Consider the following 22224-nt stretch of genomic DNA (forward strand, 5'->3'; position numbering starts at 1 on the left):
CAAAAAATTTACTTTTTTTTTAAATGTTAAATTCAACGTTACCCTCCTAGTTCATATGATATAGAGCTTTTGCCGAATTTATCCTCATAATTATTTTTAAAAATTCACGTTCATAAAAGGAGTTCTTGTATACATATATAAGGTGCATTCACTTCCCACACGTTTTTTGAAGGTGCATATTAAGGTTCCAAAGATATTTAATATAGAAAAACAATTCCAAAGAAAAATATCTATCATCAAATATTCATCTCCTCTACGTATTTGGTTTTCTGCAACTCTATTATCGGTTTTCGCAAAAAAAACAACGGTGAAAGTCAAGGTTTGTATGTTCTTCAGAATCTGAATACTACGGAACAGCGCTCTCAGTTTTTTTTTTTTTTTTTTTTTTTTTGCCACCAACAGTATAGTGAAGCTCATTTTGGCATTCTTTGACATGTTCTTCTGACCTTTATAACCAGTAACGAAGCTTCAAGTGATTTGCAGGTTCATATTAGTAAGAGATGATGGTGGAAACTGATACGGGGAAACAAGTTCCGATCCAACGGTGGTTTAGAATGGCTTTGCTTCTCAGCTTAATCTTTTTCGGTGCCTGCTCTGACACTTCTGAGAGTGTCTCGTTTAGGTTCTCCCTACTCTTGTTTTTCTTCATAATTATAGTCAGCAATGTTGCTTTTTCTCTATGCTTATCTTTGTGTGACTGAATAAACGAAAAAGGAAACATAAGACGAGAAAACGCAACTCAGAAAGAAAGACATCATGAAAAAGTAACTACTTAGCAGCAGCCATGTTTCTGTATGTCTTATACTATATATGGTTTCTCTGTGACATGGTAGAAAAAGGACATGTTTGAAGTTAGCCATGAAAAAGAGTTTTGAATCCACGTCTTTCCGCTGCATGCATTCTTAGACTAACTCAAATGTTTTCCTTTGTGTGATATTAAGTCTACAGATAGATGGCCTGCATTTAATGACGCAAAATTTGATGAAAATGCAATTCACTATATAACATCTTTTAAGTCTCACCAAATGCATTATTCATAATAATATTATAGGCTGATGGTCTACTTCAGAAACAACCGAATCTTCCTTTCATAACATAACAACAATTTAAAGTTCACACACCTAAAATTGAAGTCTGTCATTTTTCACATTTATATATACGTGTTACTTTGCATGTTTATATCTGCATCTTCATCGCTTTTCATTCGTCATATATTCTATTCTCTCTCTCTCTCTCTTCATCTACATTTTATATACTAAAAATGGAAAGTACATAAAATAGACATGGTAACGTTTAAATTACTGCTTTTCCACCTCTCTTTCTCCAGCAAGAAACCTTATTAATTTTAATCCTATACTTAAATATAAATAGTTTAAAAAAGAACTAGTTTGTTAATTATATATATTACGATGAATTTTTTTTTTACCAATACTCCATATAACTGAATAAATATACGTGTGTGGGGACTCGGGCAGTTTTACATTAATTGATGCGCATAGATAGGTGAAAGTAAATCATTTTTCAAAATTGAACAACTTAAGTTGCCAAAATGTCTAATAGTAACTGCCTTTGACATTAAATGTCATCTTTCTCTTCCTTCCAGAATATAATGTGGCAAAAATTTAATTAAAATTTGAATTTATTTTACTATTTAATTCATATGAAAAAATATTGATTTTTTCTAAGAATTGTTTCAACAATTATATATATTTTTATTATAATATCAATATAAAAATTTATATTATAGCGTATTAATTTTAAATTCGTTATACTATGTTTACTTTTCTTTTGTTATTATCAAGATGAGATTATTATTCTTATATGAAAAATCATATCTCCACTTCAGTTTTTCGGGCAAGGAAGCGAAATGAAAATATTTTGAGGTGAGTTCAAATGTTCTTTTTCCCTATTCCTCTCTTATTGATGTTTCAACCAATAGGAGACATAGTTTATTAGTTTTCTTTTTAAATCAAATTATGAAAGCGATTGAGTTTTGTTTTCAATTCCAATATTTAGGTTTCCAAAAACGTTCTTTTTCATGAATTACAATCATAATTAAGCATAATATACAGCTTTTGCAAAAAGGAAAAACAATAAACCGTTTTGTATAATTAAATATCAAATTATATTATTATTATTATTTTACTCTAATATACATCTTTTACATTGCTTAATACATATAACCTTTTTATATCAATTTTTCTTTTTTAAGTTACTCACTATTTTTTTGTTATCTTTTTCTAATAAAAAAAATACTGTACAACTATGCATTCATTTTAGTCTCAACTTGTTCACACGGACATCTTAATCTTCTCCATATCTATTACACATCTATTTATTTTTATCTTTCTTCCTATCATATCGCATCATTTATAAATTTATCATTTTTCTTTTTGAATGTTACTAGGTGTAATTATACCTTTTTATTCTCTCTTTGAATTTTAACTTTCTTCTTTTCCTGCGATACTCCCACTTGCAGCAGAGGTTTGAAGACTACTCCTGCAGCTGTACAGCTGAATAAAGATGAAGACCAGGTGATAAATGTTCTTTTTGATGATAGAATTCTTCAGGATATTGAAAATATATAAAGAAATAACCACTAATTGGCCTGATTTTTTTGTCAAATGATTTTAACAGTTGAAGGCTTGAGATGATTTTTTTCAGGTAGTGATTGGAAACGGCATAGTTTCCCTCAATTTGTCAAATCCCGAAGGCTATATTATTGGATTATATTATGACGGAACTCAGAATATACTTAATAATAAAAACGAAGAATTTGATAGAGGGTATGTGCATATATCTTACAACATTACGCTAAATAAATTACATCCCAGTTATCATCGATTTTCTTAAAATGTAAATCATGGAAAAAAAATTTAATTTGATCCACATTAAGTCATAGCTAGTTTTACATATATATATAAATAACCTGACTTAGATATTTATAGGTACTTGGACGTTGTTTGGAACGAAAATGGAAAACCTGGGATCTTTGAGAGGTACATGTATTTGTATTCTTTTAGAAAAAATTGATTGATTTTCTCTTCTATCTGCAAATTTGATCAACCCATTGCTGTATCTGCTTAGTGATATGAGATATTAATAATAAAAGAGAATATCGAACTTAAATTCACTCATTCGTGTCATTATCTCAGTCACTATTCTTTGCCAGATAGCAAAAGTAATAATAAAGTAACGTATGCATGCATGCATGCTTTATGCTCTGTTGCAAATCAAGAGACAAACTAATTATTGATACTGTGCTGCAGAATCGATGGGGCAAATTTCTCAGTAATTGAAGCAAGTGATACTGTGGTGGAGGTTTCCTTTTTAAAAACATGGACTGCTTCCATGAAAGGCTCAAGTGTCCCCATAAACATAGACTTAAGGTATATATTGCGAAGAGGTGATTCTGGGTTTTATTCATACGCAATATTTACTCGTCCACCAGGATTACCTGCAGTCACGGTTTATCAAATTAGAATTGTTTACAAACTCGACGAAGACAGGTAACTAGCAAACTGTTACTGGCACACAAGTTAATAAACATTTGCCTTTGATTTTGGAAAAATTAATGTTAGTAATTTTCATTGACTCGTAAAAAACAATGTTTGATCGTAAAAAACATTGTGTAACTTATTACCAACCAAACCAATGATGCAGATTCCACTATATGGCCATATCTGATACAAGGCAAAGGAAGATGCCAACTGCAGAAGACAGAAGAACGGGCAAGGTGCTGGCGTATCCTGAAGCTGTTCTCTTAACCCATGCAACTGACCCACAAATTCGAGGAGAGGTGATTCTTTCTTGGTTATGCCTCTGCTTGGATTGACATATTAACTTTTTTCTATTTTTCTTTTGTAGCCTATATTCTGTAACGTGTTTGTTGGGTTATAGGTTGATGATAAATATCAATACTCGGCAGAGAACAAAGATAACTCTGTTCATGGGTGGATTGCAGAGGATGATTCAGTACCAGTGGGTTTCTGGGTGATAACACCCACTAATGAGTTCCGCAATGCTGGGCCCGTTAAACAAGAACTCACTTCTCATGTTGGCCCAATTTCTCTTTCCGTAAGACCTAACAAATCCCTGAATCCATCAACAATTCATTACAAGAGTTTCCTATTGTATTAAGTAGATAATTGGTATTAAACATGTTACAGAAAATTATAGTACTATGTTAAATATGTATAATACTTCTGTACTTGTGTTTTCGTTGTTGTTGTTCTAACTTTGTTATTGTTTGTGTTCAGATGTTTACTAGCACTCATTATGCTGGCAAGAAGGTAATCATAGAATTTGATGAAGGGGAGACTTATAAAAAGGTTTTTGGGCCAACTTTTGTTTACCTTAACTCTGCTCCAAGCAAAACTCAGTTCAAGTCTCTATGGTCAGATGCTGTAGAACAGGTCCTTACTACCTGTAACACTGACATATGCTCATTCATTGTACGTTATTCGAGTGAAATATTATATTATGACACAATATATTGTTGTTATTTGGTAAATTAGTTATCCAATGAAGAAAAAAAATGGCCTTATGATTTCATCGGATCAAAAGATTTCATTCCACCCAGTCAACGGGGAATGGTGTCAGGAAAACTTCAAGTTAAAGATGGGTATATGATAATACTTTATTTGTCTTCATTTTATTGTTTGATTACATAGAATAAACCAATACAGGTGAGCTGAATTCTTAATTGCTTTCTCTAATTCATCAGGGGAGGGATGGCTCAACCAGCTAAAAGTTCTTACGTTGGTCTAGCTTTACCTGGAGATGCAGGATCATGGCAAATAGAAAGCAAGGTACAATTGGTGTAGGAGTCAATGAGTTTTAATTTCTTGAACTTTGAATGGCTAGTGAAAGATTCAGCTAAAAAGTGTTTGACCTGAACATGATATTCACAGGGTTATCAATTCTGGACTCAAACTGACAAAGATGGAAGCTTCTCAATTACAAATATTGTACCTGGGAAGTACACCTTGTATGCATGGGTCCCTGGTTTCATAGGAAATTACAAATATCAAATTAATGTTGTTATCACACCGGGTAACATATCTTCTTCTCTCAAGTATGCTAAACACTAAGCATAGAATAATTATGCTTTTATCCAAAGATTTAGACAGCAATTGATTCATGGCATGGCATTAGAATACTGTTCACTTTTGTTGTCTTAATAAAAAGTTAGTTTTCAGTTGAAGGTACAGTAAACCTGTGCAGAGTTAACCCTTCAAGCTTTACTGTTTAAATGTAAATTCGTTTGTGTAATTTTACAGATTCACTTAATAATTTAAACTTTTTAGATGTTATGATACCCAGATAAATTATAACTTGTATGTAAAATGTGCTGTAGGAGACAACATCAACTTGGGTTCACTTGTATACAAACCTCCAAGAAATGGTCCTACTTTATGGGAAATTGGGATACCAGATAGGTCAGCTGCAGAGTTCTATGTACCAGACGTTTACCCAGGGCTTGTGAACAAATTGTACCTAAAGGATAGCAAAAATGGGTTAGCCCAAAACTCATTCTCAACAACAAATTTTGACACTCTATTTTCAGTTTTTCTGAAAGAATTTCTACCGTGACAGGTTTAGGCAATACGGCTTGTGGGGACGTTACACTGATTTATATCCAAAAAAAGATCTTATTTTCACAGTCGGTGTTTCTGACTATCATAAGGACTGGTTTTATGCTCAAGTTACCAGGTAAATTTTGTTTAAAATATAGAAATTTTATGATTGTGATCATCAGTTTTCTCTTCTAAATTACACACTGATGCATGCAGAAGCACAAAAACGAGTAAATTCATGCCAACCACTTGGCAGATTCAATTCCAGCTTGAGAATATCATAAAGGGAAACTACACACTGCAATTGGCCTTGGCATCTGCCACTAATTCTAAATTGGAGGTAGAACAATTTACTTTTTCCATAATTGATCTTTGTTTTCCGCTATGACTATGGTGTCTAACATGTTTTGAGATGGATGATCAGGTTAGGTTCAACAAGCCGAATTCAAACCCTCCATACTTCACAACAGAAGAGCTAATTGGTGATGACAATGCCATAGCAAGGCACGGCATCCATGGATTGTATGAGTTGTATAGTGTAGGTGTAGATAGTAATCAATTGGTAAAAGGAAAAAACACCATCTATTTGACACAGTCAAATGCCAAAACTCCATTTGAAGGAATTATGTATGATTATATTCGTTTGGAAAGTCTTACAACTATAAAATAAACTTAAATGTGCCTTGACTTGTAGTTGAGCAATCTGCATTAGGATTCTCACATTTGTAATTTGCAGAGCAGCATGAGTCAATAACATCAGCTTTTCCTATCGTATAAGAATAATGAAATTATGGGCAAAGAATAAAACTAATATTTTCATTTAATATACATATCTGTTCTTGCTTGTTGTATTTATATGATGATGAATAGATATTGTAACAACTCTAAAAATATCCAAGGAAGGACACATGGAGAAGCTTGAGATCACGTAGAGAGAATGTATTATTAAGGGATTTTGTTTGGTGAAAGCGGCAGGATACGTGATAGAAGAGTGCTTAATTCTTTTTGTTGCATTTTATACGGTTGCTTTTCGTTCTTGTTGTAGGCAACATTCAGATTGTGATTTGTTGACATCTGTTATAAATAAAATCTCCTATTTCGTTGGTGTTTCTGTTGACGTCAATGGAGAATATTTATGTGTGAAAGACTCATTTCTATTTTGAATTGGACTGAGAAGCAAGATAAAGCCAATTGACACATATTGTTAAAAGCAAAAAGTTTTTTTAACAATATTTTTTTTATAATTTTTTAATAATCGATTCGTTTCATATATTTTTTTTAAATATAAATTCAAAATAAATCAATAAAAATATTACTTTCTGTTATAAAAAATTATTAAAAATAATTATCAAAATATCAACATCCATGGACTAAAAACCAACATTTAAGACACTTGTTTCCAAAACAAACATGGATAATAAGGTAAATTTTCTAGTATTAGATATTACTAATATCTTCTTTTCTTATATTATATTAGAAGTGTATGGACAAGTTGATCAATGGTTATTCTTAAACTTATTTGAAATGATTTGTCTTATATTTGAGTGGTTCTTCTTATACTTCATCGATCTCACTCTGTTTTTCAATATTTCCAACTTTGCCCTTATCAAATAATCTTTTAACTGCTTTTTTTTATTTGACTCGTTCAACAATTAAAAATAAGCACCAACTCCTTCCTCCCCTATTTCTTTGCCGCATTTTATTTTATGTAATTTGATTGTAAATAATTTTTATTTATTTTAATAGTAACTTTTTTATTATAATTTTTTTAGTTTAAGAAAATGGTTAAATTTGAAAAAAAAAATCACTTAAAACAAATACTTAAAAGCAAAATTAAAAAGGAAATGTATACACCATGGAGAATTAGCTGAGTGTCAGTATTTATATGATTACTTATATATTCACTATAATTGATTATAATTTTAATTTTTTAATTATATTTAAATTTTTATTTATTATAATAAAATAAATAATTAGTATAATATTATTAAAAAGAAAATAAGATTTTTAATTAAGTTACATTAGTCATATTTATTATAAAAATTTCAATTAAATCTATTGATTTTATTTCAATTCAAAAATGAAAATAAATTTCTTAAAAATATTGACAAATCACTCTAACCCAATACACATAATGTTCACAAATTATCTAAAATCAATCCCTAAAAATATACCGGGGAATAATAAAAGTCACTGTTTCGGTAACATTTGCTTGGGATCGGTCGTCTTTTCTTGTTATGCTTCAATCGTCCAACTCTTCGTGTAATCCTTTCTGATTGGGGGTTGACCTGCAGAAGACACTCTAGCGCTCAAGTCAGTATGTTTCATAAAGAGGTCTATATTTTATTAGTATAAAAGAGATGATTGTACCTGGACATCAGTTATATATTTATAAGGCTTGTGACAGTTGATTAACCATTAGTGCAATATATTTTAGGTAATCAAACCTAATAATTAATCATTAATATCGTATATTTGTAAATTAATACCTGATAATTTCCCATGAATGACCATTAACTCTGATCGGTATATTTCATATAGTATATAAGCCCCCCAAGCCCAAGCAAGCTCTTTTACTTAAAAGAGGTGCGTAGGGATTTATTATGAGCTTTAAAAGGAGTCGCTCACGTTAAGTCTTCATTGCTCTCTATACCAAGCAACGGACTCTAGGAGTTCTCTTTGGATCTTTTTCCTGCCAAAGCTGAACTTGTTGAGTAGTCGACTGATAGTTCTTTTTCAAACTTCCCGCGTTGAGCGGAGATTTCTGAAGTCATTTTCCTGACTTCCCCCCGAGCAGCTTGAGGCATGAGTCATGTTTCTGACTTTCTGCGTTGAGTGGGATTTTTTGAAGTCATTTTCCTGACTTTGGGGAAGCCGCAACTCGATGTGCGGCTGTAGAGAAACGTCGTTCGAACAGCGACAACATGAACCGCAACACGAAATGTGGTTAAATGTGTTTGTTTCCTTACTAACCTGGACCGAGCTCTTTCTTCTTCTTCCTCCCACCAACCAGCAAGTATCAACACCACTCTTCTTCTTCCTCCCACCAACCAGCAACTATCACCACCAGATGATCACCACAGATTAGCTCAACTCAAAATAATGAAACAGTAAACAGTGAACTCAAGGAAATGCTTGTGAGTGTAAGAACAACGAAGAAGGGGTGCATATGTTAGGGTTTATAGTATCAGACAGGGTTGTTGGTAGTTAGGGGGTGTTAGTGGTTAAGAAATCATTAATAAATCATTAATACTCGTTTGACTTTTATTAAATGAAAGAGAAAAATGTAATTTTGGAGGTGCAGGGAGAAATGGATGAGGTGCAGGGAGAAACACTCTAATAAATTAGTAACATAATGATTAAAGATATTAATAATTGATTAATAAAGTTGTTTATTAGTAACACACCGAATTTAAAGGTAAGTCTGTTTTATTGGACCCATGTAAGATCCACAAAATACTTATAAATAGAAAGTTAAATCGCAAAGATAAACAAATTTTTTTATTGATCAGTTCCTTTGATTTGAACTTGAAGACTTTTGAACAGGAGATTCAGAAGTCAGCAGGCAAAAAAGGTGACAAAGGAAATATGTGTCTCTCAGTCCTACTAGATTATATACATAAACAGTTATTAAAAATAAAAATAAATTAATAATTCAAAAGATGTACGTAGAATTTTTTAAAATATTTTCCTTTCATGCATTACGAAAGTAATATTAAAATTAACAGCCACAACTACACTAAAGATGTCTGTAGTTATTTTTTACCAGAACACCAACCAGTTATTGAAGAAAAAAGATACATAGAATGTGGTTTAGATTTAAGATTATATTACTCAGTAATGTGATTGAAATGATGTACATTTTCTTCAATCTAAAATGTTTCTTCAATCTAAAATGGATCTATAAAGATAAAATAGTAATAAAGAAATAATTTTTTGTATTTAAAAAAAACAATAAAAAACAAAAATAAAGAAGTATCAAATAAATGTGAAAAATTTATTTGCAAAAATAACATTTTTCTTTTTATAATCCATGCATGCTGGCTCAACAGTATCTAAAAAGTATATTGCAAATTAAAATAAAAGCAATTCCACGTTCAAGCAAAAAAAATTCCCTTTAAAATGTAATGCAATGCAAACACACATATAGATAAATTCTCAAACTAAAACTCACTACACTACAAACACACATGACGCCAAGAACAAAAACATACAAGTTTCAGTCTCTGAAATCTAAAACACTCATCATATTCTTTATTCAGGAACTTGGCTTCAACGTGTTTCCAATATCAATAACAAATCGATACTTCACATCTGCTTTAAGGAGGCGTTCCATCGCAGTGTTCACATAATCCATCTTAATAACTTCGATATCAGGTTTCACATCATGCTTCGCAGCAAAATCGATCATTTCTTGCGTCTCTTTCATCCCTCCAATTGCACTTCCACCAACCAGCTTCCTCCCTGCCAAAATTCAATTTACCCATCAAATCACTCTTAACTACATTTTCATTCTAATATCCAAGCTTCAAAAAAAATTTTATTGTAACTATATGAAGAATTCTATATTATATTCATCGTGGCCAGTGATATTTTTCTGCATTTTTTCTCAATACTAAGAATATCAAACATGATCAAGATTCAAAACCCGCAAGTCTGTAATTGGTAGCATTATTTTTCATGCAAGCTTACCCGTAAGTAAGGCAAATGCTGGAACCTCGAGAGGTTTCTCTGGAGCACCAACCATGATTAATTTACCATGAGTCTTCAACAGGCCAATCAAAGGCACGAGAGAATGGTTAGCAGAAACTGTGTCAATGATTCCATCAAAGGTTCCCATTACAGCCTACACAGACATTTAGTGAGTAACATTATAAGTTGGTGAATGCTTTTACTTGCAACAACACAACCTGTAACTAGCGACAAAAACAACATGCATGTAATTTTGGTTACTAAATTTTGTGAGTAATAATAATTACCATCATCTGATCTTGTTCACGGCTAACAACAAATGAATCAGCTCCCATGTGTTGAATGGCTTCCTTCTTTTTGTTGGGAGAGGTACTAATTACTGTGACCTTAAGTCCAAGAGCTTTGGCAAACTTGACAGCCATGTGACCAAGTCCACCAAGACCAACGACACCAATATGAAGTCCAGGCTTATCAAGTTGATAATATTTGAGAGGGCTATAGACTGTGATTCCAGCACAGAGGAGAGGAGCAGCAACATCAAGAGGTAGGTTATCTGGAATACGAACCACAAAGTGTTGATCTGCAACCATTGAGTCAGAGTAGCCTCCGTATGTTATGGTGCCATCAACATACTTGGCACTGTATGTGAGAATCATTTTGGGGCAGTAATTCTCATTATCTTCACTACAGTTCTGACAGGAGCTACAAGATCCAACCATGCACCCCACACCAACTCTGTCTCCAACTTTGAACTTTTCCACCTTGCTTCCCACCTCTGTCACCACACCAGCAATCTCGTGTCTACACAAATTCCAATCAAATTTCACATCTTATACACATAATTTTCAGAAATTATCTAAAATCAATCCCTACAAATATATAGGAATAATAAGGAAAAGAAAAGCACATATACGTACCCAGGAACAATAGGGTAGATAGAACAGTTCCACTCATTCTTTAACATATGTAAGTCTGAGTGACATATTCCACAGTACATTACTTTAATTGCAACATCTTTCTCTCCTGTTGCCCTGCCAAAATTATACATCTCAACAATTCTTCAAAACTCAATTTAAATTTAAATTATCACTCAAGATGCTTATTTATTTTCGAACTCAAGAAATAAAAAATTATTAAATATTTTTTCTATTATAAAATTTAACTTATATTATATATTGGGTTAGACTTCGAAAAAGTTCAAACTTAACAAAATCATATCCCTAATACCATGTTATATTTGTTATATTCATGAACAGAGTAGAAAAATTCATTCACAAGGTGCAATCTAATAAAATCCTGATTCCAATTAGAACAATAAAAAAACTCAAAGGAAAAAAATATAACAATAGTCAAATTAAAAATTATAAAAATAAAAAAAAAATCAACAATTTTTTATTTATAGCATGGATGAAAATAAAAGAAAAATGAATGAAATAAAAGTAATTTGAGAAGATTAAAAAACCTTCTGGAGAAATTGAAAGGGGAGAGAATGCCAGAAGTGTCGGTTGCTGCCCATCCAAATGCTTTGTTGGGATGCTCTGTCTCTGCTTGTGAAACCATTTCAATTGCAGAATAGAGAGAGTGAAAACGTTGCAGTTGTTAATGCTTAGTTAAAAGAGTGGCTCTGAGAGAAAAAATGAGGCCAACAGCAATAGGAGAACCCAACATGTGGATATTCTTTCTAACTCATTAGACTTTGTCAATCATCTCATAATTAATATACAATTAATATTTCTATTTAATGTGTTTAATCATCAAGTATCTGTTTCTTTTTTTTTCAATTTTTTAAATATAAATTTAATTATAATGATACAGGAAATAAAAACACAAATCAAAAGTATTAAAATAAAAAATTTCCCAAACTTGTAACAATTTATTATAAACAATAGTAAACAACAACCAAATGAAACACCGCAACCTGCATTTGATGATATTGATTGGTAGATTGGTTGGTAGGCAGTATACAAATTGCATTATAACCTGCATGTACATGTACATTACCGACTGCTTTGTCTACCAACTTTTCCATTACTAATAATTCTCATGACACAAAATTAGAGATGATCGAAATATAATTACCGAATGTCCTAATAAATATAATCTTTGTCAATAATTATCGAAGACTGTAATAAAGTTCGTCAATAATTTTATCGACAAACATTTTTCATTGATAAAATTTTTTGACAAATTTTATTAAAAAAATTCATAACTGTCGATAATACATGTCTATGGAATTTTTTTTTATTACCGACATATTTGACCTGTCAGTAATTAATTTTCGTAAAAGGAATATCTAAAAAATTATATATTAGCACATCACTTATTTCTCTTCAGCACTTTGTATTTTTTTTTTCTGATGAAATAGAAACATGAACGTGTTCACATATTCATTTATATAATTTCTATCAGTTATACTTTTCTAATTTTTAATATTTTAATTGGTTCTTCACTAAATAATTAAAATATTATTTATAGTTATAATTAATTAATTAAATTACTTTATGAAATTGATTAATAAAATATAATGAGTTTAACATATTTAATAATATATATATATATATATATATATATATATATATATATATATATATACCCAAATTAACTATGGTTTTAGTTTTTATAGAAGTAAAGATTTTGAGTTTTTCTCATGTGTTTTACTGTTTTAAAATTATTTATTATTTTTTAAAATATAATTAACTTTCAATTTCTTTGTAAATTTTGGTATATTTAGTTTATTTTTTTATAGAACTTTTAATATATTTAGTATTCAAAATCTTTATACTTTTTTAATTAAATTTTTGTTGTCTAATTTCTAAGTTAACTAGATATGAGTTTGTTATTTTGAACTGTCATTTCACTTTCTCTTTGAACATGTTAAAAATTATGATGATGTTATAATTAATATAAAACATAATACACTTAATGTAAAATATGATAAGTTATTTTTATTATTTTAATTAAAATTATGTTAGACCAAATTATCATTTTTTGATTATTCTACGTCTTTACCAACCGTGATCAAAAGACTGTTATCAATCTTAATCAAAAGAGTATATATTGTCGTCTCTTACCATTATAAAAGATGAAGTGAGATAACAATTACATTATTTAATTAATGAAAAAACTTAAACCGTAAGAATTTAATTGAAAAATATAAAATTTTAAAAATAATTAAAATATTTATTAAAAATTTAATTAAAAATATTTAAATTTATAATAAACTCAAAATTAATTAATTTATTATTATTATATAATAGTAATAACTATATTGAATAATAAGTTAAGAATCATTTTAAATGATACGTTATGATATAATATTTATATGTGATACTTAAAAAGAACTTTTAAAATCGATAAAATGAATATTATTAATTGTATACTCTTTAGAAAAATATTAAATGCATATGAAATTAGTATATATATAACAATTAAAATTACTAATGGTACGTTAAATGCATAAACTGAATAAAAGGTGTAGTGAATTTTCCCAAGAAACGTAAATATTTACTGTTATGATATGATATCATTTATGTAATATTTGAGTAAAATTACTAAATCGTTTGAATATAAAAAATAGAGTAAGAAATGAAAAAAAAAGTTTTAATGGTGTACTTTTATAAAAAAAAAAAATTGGAGACAAAATATTTGTAGAATATAGAATATATTTGTAGAATAAAACTATGTAAAATAAATATTTGTTAAAAAAGTTATTATTATTTATTGTATTTAATTTTTTTTTGTTGATGTTAATGTGAAATTATTGGTATATTTAATGTGAAATAATTTTTTAAAACTTCTCTTACCAAAAATTAAAAAAATCCAAGTTACCCTTTAATTTTAATTTAAAAACTGATTCTAGAAGATCTATTTTTTATAAGAGCATAATAAGAAGGACCATGTCTAAATGATTACACCATTAGAGTTGGAAAATTACTATCCCCGTTATGTCCCACCATGATATTATAGGTATTATGATCAAAGAGAAAGTTGAAAATGCAGCAAAACAAATTATGATCAAAGAAGAATTGTCCTATTTTTTCCATTACTGTAGCAGCAGCAGCAGCCGGTTGATGAGTAACTGACTGAGGAAGAAAGTTGAATTTTCTCAATGAGCGACGGCAGCCTCGTCTACCCTTCAAGGAGACCATTTCGTCCAACTTCACTATCTCATTCATCAATAAAACATTTCTGTCACTTTCCACCTTTGAATTATCATTTTCTAAGATATTAATTCTTGTGTTCATTTTCAAAACTTGTTGCTCAGGGAATTGAAAAAATAAATAAATTTCACGTCCGTCCTCCGCTATAGTCTACTCGCTGACTTCACTGCGTCGGTCAGTTATAGTTACACGTTTCGGCCTGATAAATTTATGCATTAAAAACCTTACTATATATATCCTCAGCTCCTCAGTTAGTTCTTCACAAAAAGTTGCCATTCTTTTCCAGTTTCATTAATTCTATCAGTTCCTTTTCTTTTACAAAATTTGAACATGTTAGCAGGCAGTGAAAACGGAGAAGTTTCTGCATATGGGTGGGCAGCCAGAGACGATTCAGGAATTCTCTCCCCATTCCACTTTACCAGAAGGTATAATATGTCTTAATTGAAATTGCATGCTCTTCAAAGAAAAAACCCATTTGCAAGCACTGATTTTTTGTTTTCTTGACAGGGCAAACGGTGATAATGATATCACACTTGAAATACTCTACTGTGGGATTTGCCACACGGACCTCCACTTCGCGAGGAATGACTTTGGGATGTCGATCTATCCAATGGTTCCTGGGTATATTATTTTCTCCAGAAGATATCCTTTTAATCGTTAAAAATTGCGACTTTTTGCTTAGTTCCTCATAAAATATTTGTCTTACCATGTGGAATAAAGTGTATACTGAAACGAGAATACGTTGTTTTAGGCATGAGATTGTGGGTAAAGTGACAAAGGTGGGAAGCAAAGTCACAAAATATAGTGTTGGAGACATAGCTGGTGTGGGTGGCTCGGTGGGTTCGTGTGGCTCATGTTCGGAGTGCAGCGAGGGCTTCTATGTGTATTGTCCAAAGATGATTTTAACCTACAGTGCACGCTTCCATGATGGAACAGTAACCCAAGGTGGATACTCTGATAATCTGGTGGTTGATCAGAACTTTGCGGTGCTAATCCCAAAGTCCATGCCACTGGCTAGTACAGCCCCCTTGTTGTGTGCTGGAATCACAGTTTACAGCCCGTTGAAGCATCACGGGCTTACTGAGCCCGGGTTGCACTTGGGTGTGGTGGGCCTGGGAGGCCTAGGTCACGTGGCTGTGAAGTTTGCTAAAGCTTTTGGCATGCGTGTCACTGTGATAAGTACATCTCCCAGCAAGAAAAAGGAAGCATTGGAGAGGTTTGGTGCAGATGCATTCTTGGTTAGTCGAGACCAACATCAGTTGCAGGTAACTCACACACACCAATTTGCTTGCTTCAATCTACTGATATAATGCATATGCATGCATGCGTGACATGATCAAAATCTGGTACTGAATTTCTGTGGTGGGGTGATTTTAGGATGCCATGGGAACCATGGACGCCATTATCGACACTGTTTCAGCTAATCACTCCATCCAACCACTGATTGGTTTATTGAAAACAAGAGGAAAGTTGATTTTGTTGGGTGGACCAGCGAAACCTATTGAGGTTTTAGCTATGCCTTTGCTTTTGGGTGAGTCTTCCACAATTGTTTTATATGTATCATGTAGAGGAAAATGAGTAACAGTATAAAAATGTGTTGAATTATATATATATAGGGAGAAAGATGATTGCTGGAAGTGCAGGAGGTGGGAGAGAAGAGATTCAAGAGATGATTAATTTTGCAGCAAAACACAATATTACAGCAGATGTGGAAGTCATTTCAATGGAGTACGTGAACACTGCTTTGGATAGACTAGAAAAGAATGATGTTAAATATCGCTTTGTCATTGATGTGGCAAACACGATATAAGCTGTGCATGTTCAAATAACCACAGAAGAATCAAGCCATAGCAATATACTTAATCCTGGCGTTATTAAATGATGTATTTTCTAATCTCTGGTTATTAGGATGAGTTTACATGCCTGGTTAAAATTGTAGGGAATTATATTGAATGATATTTTCTAAACACTGTTCAAGTTTGATCTTTTTAATCAAACTTATTTAATGATGTAGTTAGATGATACGATTTGATATATTCAAATATAAAATTACTTTATTATGATTATAGTCTTTTAATTGAAAAATAAAATAATGTACCTGCTCACACCTCATTCTCGTACATTTTTATCATTAAAATTTTATCTCTTTTATATTAATTGTCAAGTGGTAATTAAGGTATAATTTTTGTATCATATGATGAAATATTTATTATTAATTGATAACATCTGGTGACTGAGATTGCTTGCACTTTCTTCTATAGATATATTAAAGAATTTTGTCGTCCATCAACCTAATAAAGACAGAAGCTCTATAAAGATATGAGAAATAAATGTGGAGGGTTGTTGGATGAATAAGATTTGTATTTGTATTGTGGAAAATTGTTGAAAATTATTTTAAACGTTTTAAAATTTGATGTGGTCCCCAATTTCAAATGATCCAAAAGTTTAGGGTGAAAAGTTGCACTTTGAAATGTTTTCTTAGCAGTAGAAGAAAACGAAGTAAACCGACACCATTGAAAACTCCTTCTAATTAATGATAATAAAATTTTTGTTGTAATATTGAGAGACATTGTCAATGCACATGGGAGACTTGTGGAAAAATGGTAGGCTGAAAGCTAATAAAACATCATTCCCTTTATCTTGACGATAATGTCAAAGGTGGGAGAATTCAAAAGCTTGATATTATTATTATTATTACTATGTTTCCCATTATCTCTCAAATCTATATTTTACAGTGGAGATATCCATTTGCAATATTGACATAATCAATGGCAACAAAGTCAATCCTACTTGTTTCCTTCATGATAATTAATTGTTAATTTTATTCTTAAACACAAACTAAGAACTAAGAATTATTATAATTATATGAGTATTCATGTAATCGAAAATTTGTATACAATGTCTATATTCAAATATAACTATAATAAATATAATAGTAAAATATATATGAGAAAGGAAATTTCAACAAATTCTTTTATATTTAATAACTAAAGTGTATTTAATATATATATATATATATATATATATATATATATATATATATATATATATATATATATATATATATATAACAATGAAAGAAGAAGTCTTAATCTAATCCTCACCTCATCGTCATCACTTAAAAGTTTATGCAGAGATTTCTCGTCTGCTCACATCATATAGATTATTATTGCAAAAGAAGAAACAAATAAACGAGAAAATGGTAAGCTAATGTTAAAAAATATACACATAAAATCATTCACAAACTTCAACTTACAATTAAATCATCAATAACTATAATTTTTACACACATTAAACTATTTAACTCTAAACTGACCATTCAGATACATGTATTGATATCGAACTATAGGGCTTTATCCTAGAGGTGGTGCAAAACAACAATTCATCCTCATCAAATATCACAATCCGAGGACAAACATTTATGACCAAAACAATTGACCATTAGACTAAAGACCTTTTATTACTTTTCAGCACATAATCATCCTTCTCATCTTGAGATTTGAAAGTTAATGAGAGTGTTAGAATAACCCCTGATCACTATATCAATACATACATTATACACAACCATATTAACAATATCTCATTGCAATCCTCGTAACATCATATATAATTTCGTATCCACTTAATATCAAGCGCATATATATATATATATATATAGACACACACACAAATTCATTTAACGTTCATCATATTTTCAACATAAACAAGATAAAGTCCACACAACACATCTCAACCCCATACATATCAAAGAGGGTAGAAGAATTAATAAAATCGGCCCAAACGAAACAGCTAAGTAATGCGAAATATCTCATTCGCTAGAAGCTTCTTCAGTCAGTGGTAGGTGAGTGAGTACACAGTGAGACACGAGAGAGAAAAGGGAGAAGCTGGCGATCTCCATGGAGACTCTGCATCAGAACACACAACAACCTTCACTGGATGGAGAAGCAGAAAGAAGATCGAAGGGGAGAAAGATGAAGAAGCACAAAACAAAGGTTAGAGTAAAACGTTCTTCTTTTACTTGTGAAAAAAAATGTGTGCTAATATGTTGTGTATATTTTTGTGTATTACAACTACTATGAAAGGGGGGTAACTCTATTTATAGAGTTCTAAGGGGAAAGGGAGAAACAGTAGCCAAAAAGGAAAACCTTAACGAACAAAATAAGCATGATTATTGTGCTTAGACAGTAATCTACCCAATATTTAGTTCTAATAGCCTCCCCTCAAGTTGGATGGTGTATGGTTACCAATCCAAGCTTGGGAACGATGAATTTGAACCGAACACGATGAGGGAACTTGGTAAATATGTCAGCTAGTTGTTCATCCGAGCAAACGGGGAGAAGACACAAAAGATTAACTTGTATTTCTCGCAAACAACGTGGCAATCGAGCTCTATATGCTTGGTTCTTTCGTGAAAACTCTGATTATGAGCTATGTGTCTGGCCGATTTGTTGTCACAGTAGAGAGATGGAGTTCCAGCTTCCTGAACCTGTAGATCGTCTAAGAGATAGTGGATCCACTGTATCTCGCAGGTAGTTGCTGCTAGCGCACGACATTCCGCCTCAGTGGAAGATCTAGAAACAATACTTTGTTTCTTGGATTTCCATGAGATGAGGGATGATCCAAGGAAGACGCAAAATCCTATAGTAGATCTTATAGTATTGGGATAGGTTGCCCCATCTGAATCACTGAAGGCCTTTAGTTGTGTAGGAGAGTCAGCCGAAAAGAATAATCCCTCCGAGGGCTTAGACTTTATGTACCTAATAACATGTTGAATAATCCGATAATGGTAGTCAGTTGGAGATTGCATGAATTGACTTAATAAATTAATAGAAAAACATAAATCAGGTCTAGTTTTGGTGAGATAGAGCAACTTCCCTATCAGTCTTCGATAGGAGCTTTGATCATCCAAGTAGTTGTCCATCTTATATAGTGAACTTGTATCACTTAGAAAGGGGGTCGAGCAGGGTTTGCAACCCATCATTCTTGTCTCCTTAAGAATGTCTAGGGCATATTTCCTTTGAGACAAATGAATTCCTTTCTTAGATCTCGCTACCTCCAGGTCTAGGAAATATTTGAGTTCTCCTAGATTCTTTATTTGGAATCTGTTGTGCAAAAGACCCTTTATGTGGTTGATCTCTGCCATGGAATTCCCTGCCAATATGATGTCATCTACATAAACAAGTAAGGTTGAGAATCTTGTAGGCGTTCCTTTGATAAATAGAGAATGGTCAGACTTTGATTGGATATAGTTAACAAAAGTGAGAAAGGTAGACAATTTTTCAAACCATTTCCTACTAGCTTGTTTTAGGCCATATAGGGACTTAATAAGTCTGCAAACTTGACCCTTTTTGTGAACATTAAGACCAGGTGGTGGTTCCATGTAAACTTCCTCATTTAGGTCCATGTAAGAAGGCATTATCCACATCAATTTAATGTAGAAACCATTTTTTAGAGGCTGCTAGTGCAATGAGTAACCTAACCGTAGTCAACTTGGAAACACGAGAAAATGTGTTCAAATAGTCTATCCCTTCTTGCTAGGTATAACCTTTAGCTACTAGGCGAGCCTTATACCTCTTTATAGTGCCATCAGCCTTGTATTTAATATTATATGCCCATCTGCAGCCGATTGCAGTTTTTCCTGGAGGAAGTTGTGTTAGAAACCATGTATTATTGTCATGCAAGGCTTTGATTTCTTTTTGCATGGCCTCTGCCCATTCGCACACATCTTTGCTTCATCATAGGAGTGAGGTTCAATGTTGATAGTGATAGCCATAATGTACCTCAAATTTTTTCTGTCAGAGAATCACAAGATAGTAGATCAGAAATGGGATAAGGGGTTTTGAGGTTGTTTTTCATAGATAAGGATTGATTAACCTGATGAACGTAGTCATTTAGGTATCCTGGAGGCTTTTTGACCCTGTCAAATCTCCTGTACCCGTGGTCTTCTTCACTGTTATCAGCTTCATTGTTATCAGCTTCACTGTCAATGCTATTTTCGTCAGTGGTGTCTTATTGTGTCACCTCTTGCCCATTAGTCTCCACTTCAAAAAACCTCCCATCATCACTAGGACCACAACTGCCTAGGGGGTCATTGAGGAAAGTAGTTTTGTTGGCTTCTTGGTTATCCATTCCTGTGTTGTTTTGTGAACTTTTCCAAGGAAAAATGTCTTCATAAAAGACAACATTCCTACTTATGAACAACTCTCTAGTGTTGATGTCAAGGACAATATAGCCCTTGACACCACTCTTGTAACCAAGGAAAATTCCTTTCCTAGCTTTTGGGTCAAGCTTGTTCCTGCCACTTTCAAGGGTGGAAGCAAAACAAAGGCATCCAAAAGTTTTCAAATTCAAATAAGTGGGAGGTACATTATAGATGAGATCATGGGGGGTTTTGTTGTTGAGAATGGGAGAAGGTAACATGTTTATGAGGTAGAGAACATGACTGACAGCATAGAACCAATAGGCATTGGGCACATTTGATTGAAACATAAGGCTACGGGTCACATTAAGGATGTGTTGATGCTTACGCTCCACAACAGAGTTCTGTTCAGGAGTTTCAACACAACTATAGTTTGGTGGTTAATGCCGTACAAATCATACAAGTTGACACAATTGAACTTAGGTCCATTATCTGACCTAACAGTCTTAATCACTTTACAAAACTTATTTTTAATTTTGACAATAAAATTTTGTTGTAAACCTCTAGTTTGACCCTTATTGTTCATTAAAAATACCCAGGTATGTCTGCTATAGTCATCAATGATTGTAAGAAAATATTTATGACCATTAATAGAAGAAATAGAAAGAAGGCCCCATATATGCAGTGAATTAGTTCAAAGCACTTAGCAGATAAAGAAATGCTTTTAGGGAAAGGCAACTTGTGTTGTTTAGCGTAGTGGCAAACGTCACAAACAATATTAGCATTCATTTATACATAAGGAAAGCGTTCGCATATCTGTTTCACAATCTTGTGTCCAAGATGGCCTAATCTCTAATGTCACAAATTTATATCAGTATGTTGAAAAGAGAAAACAAATTTTGAAACAAAGTCCTGGTTAGGATATGGAAAAGCTTGTAGGTAATAGAGGCATTTGTAAGGGCTAGAACACCCAATCATCTTCAATGTAGAATTCTCCCTTATCTGGCAAACCTCAGAAGAAAAAGTTAGACTACAATTCAAGTCTTTTATAAGACTTTAAACAAAGATTAAATTCAAAGAAAAATCAGGAATATATAGGACATTGAAAATTACAAATCTTTAGAGAATTAAACAGTTCCTGCATGTTCATAAGTAATAATGGAGTTATTAGGTAGCCTAACAGTAATGGGCTTAATTTTATAGAAAGTGACAAAATTCCTTTTCTAATGGGTCACATGATTAGTGGCCCCGGTCTGAATAATCCAAGAAAGAGTACTTGATTATTCCTCTGCATCTGATTAATCTTTTGTGTAGGTTCATTAGCTTTCTCTATCATTCTGAGAAGCTTTTCCATCTGTTCTGGTGTGAATGAGTTGAAGGCAGTATTGGTGACGCCTTGGTGAACAAGCTTTGGTCCAGAATTCCTTTGGCAGGCATTGGCTGAATTCCAATCACTCCTTTTTTCTTGATTGTTGTCAGTTTTTTGTACCAAGGTAGATAACCGTGCTTGGAATAACACTCATCCATAGTGTGATTCATCTTGTTGTAGTAGGAGCATTGTTTTCCATAGTTAGGATTCCTTCCTCGGCCTCTTCCCTGGCCACGTGACCCAACACCACGACCTTGATTTTTCCAAGTCTAGTCAGTTTTCCAA

At 32.2% G+C, this 22224-nt stretch overlaps 4 protein-coding genes across 5 annotated transcripts; 2 read left to right on the plus strand and 2 right to left on the minus strand.

Moving 5' to 3' along the window:
- Positions 1 to 217: 217 nt before the first annotated feature.
- LOC106776759 (rhamnogalacturonate lyase) lies at positions 218 to 6677 on the plus strand. Of its 2 annotated transcripts, none has more exons than XM_022775624.1 (16): positions 218 to 319; positions 484 to 622; positions 2480 to 2534; positions 2665 to 2786; positions 2949 to 2999; positions 3270 to 3509; positions 3664 to 3799; positions 3901 to 4077; positions 4260 to 4415; positions 4518 to 4624; positions 4727 to 4811; positions 4914 to 5055; positions 5360 to 5519; positions 5599 to 5715; positions 5796 to 5919; positions 6004 to 6677. In XM_022775624.1, the coding sequence occupies exons 2-16, from the start codon at positions 501 to 503 to the stop codon at positions 6247 to 6249; spliced, it is 2040 nt and encodes a 679-aa protein (XP_022631345.1). In that variant the 5' UTR covers positions 218 to 319; positions 484 to 500; the 3' UTR covers positions 6250 to 6677. The 2 variants fall into 2 exon arrangements, with proteins under 2 accessions (XP_022631345.1, XP_022631346.1); XM_022775625.1 differs by having other exon boundaries at positions 4260 to 4292.
- Positions 6678 to 9807: 3130 nt separating this feature from the next.
- LOC106777709 (probable mannitol dehydrogenase) lies at positions 9808 to 11859 on the minus strand. Its single transcript, XM_014665421.2, has 5 exons — positions 11734 to 11859; positions 11189 to 11302; positions 10559 to 11072; positions 10272 to 10425; positions 9808 to 10043 (listed from the first exon to the last, which is right to left on the minus strand). The coding sequence occupies exons 1-5, from the start codon at positions 11829 to 11831 to the stop codon at positions 9838 to 9840; spliced, it is 1086 nt and encodes a 361-aa protein (XP_014520907.1). The 5' UTR covers positions 11832 to 11859; the 3' UTR covers positions 9808 to 9837.
- A 2852-nt stretch (positions 11860 to 14711) lies between these two features.
- LOC106777708 (probable mannitol dehydrogenase) lies at positions 14712 to 16366 on the plus strand. The gene is made up of 5 exons (XM_014665419.2): positions 14712 to 14856; positions 14939 to 15052; positions 15183 to 15696; positions 15809 to 15962; positions 16048 to 16366. The coding sequence occupies exons 1-5, from the start codon at positions 14762 to 14764 to the stop codon at positions 16239 to 16241; spliced, it is 1071 nt and encodes a 356-aa protein (XP_014520905.1). The 5' UTR covers positions 14712 to 14761; the 3' UTR covers positions 16242 to 16366.
- A 2374-nt stretch (positions 16367 to 18740) lies between these two features.
- LOC106776760 (uncharacterized mitochondrial protein AtMg00810-like) lies at positions 18741 to 19847 on the minus strand. Its single transcript, XM_014664231.1, has one exon. The coding sequence runs from the start codon at positions 19845 to 19847 to the stop codon at positions 18741 to 18743; it is 1107 nt and encodes a 368-aa protein (XP_014519717.1).
- Between the last annotated feature and the right edge of the window lie 2377 nt (positions 19848 to 22224).

The sequence above is a fragment of the Vigna radiata genome, chromosome 11, assembly GCF_000741045.1.
Source record: "Vigna radiata var. radiata cultivar VC1973A chromosome 11, Vradiata_ver6, whole genome shotgun sequence".
NCBI classification, from domain to species: domain Eukaryota; kingdom Viridiplantae; phylum Streptophyta; class Magnoliopsida; order Fabales; family Fabaceae; genus Vigna; species Vigna radiata.

Bases quoted from the DNA above. Each gene is read 5' to 3' on its own strand.
- LOC106776759 (XM_022775624.1), top strand. From the start codon at position 501: ATGATGGTGGAAACTGATACGGGGAAACAAGTTCCGATCCAACGGTGG. The intron at 623-2,479 runs GTTCTCCCTACT...TCCCACTTGCAG, and splicing joins TCTGAGAGTGTCTCGTTTAG to CAGAGGTTTGAAGACTACTC. The intron at 4,078-4,259 runs GTAAGACCTAAC...GTTTGTGTTCAG, and splicing joins TTGGCCCAATTTCTCTTTCC to ATGTTTACTAGCACTCATTA.
- LOC106777709 (XM_014665421.2), bottom strand. From the start codon at position 11,831: ATGGTTTCACAAGCAGAGACAGAGCATCCCAACAAAGCATTTGGATGG. The intron at 11,303-11,733 runs GTTTTTTAATCT...TAATTTTGGCAG, and splicing joins CCTTTCAATTTCTCCAGAAG to GGCAACAGGAGAGAAAGATG. The intron at 10,426-10,558 runs GTAATTATTATT...ATGTCTGTGTAG, and splicing joins GTGAACAAGATCAGATGATG to GCTGTAATGGGAACCTTTGA.
- LOC106777708 (XM_014665419.2), top strand. From the start codon at position 14,762: ATGTTAGCAGGCAGTGAAAACGGAGAAGTTTCTGCATATGGGTGGGCA. The intron at 15,697-15,808 runs GTAACTCACACA...GGGTGATTTTAG, and splicing joins GAGACCAACATCAGTTGCAG to GATGCCATGGGAACCATGGA. The intron at 15,963-16,047 runs GTGAGTCTTCCA...ATATATATATAG, and splicing joins AGCTATGCCTTTGCTTTTGG to GGAGAAAGATGATTGCTGGA.
- LOC106776760 (XM_014664231.1), bottom strand. From the start codon at position 19,847: ATGCCTTCTTACATGGACCTAAATGAGGAAGTTTACATGGAACCACCA.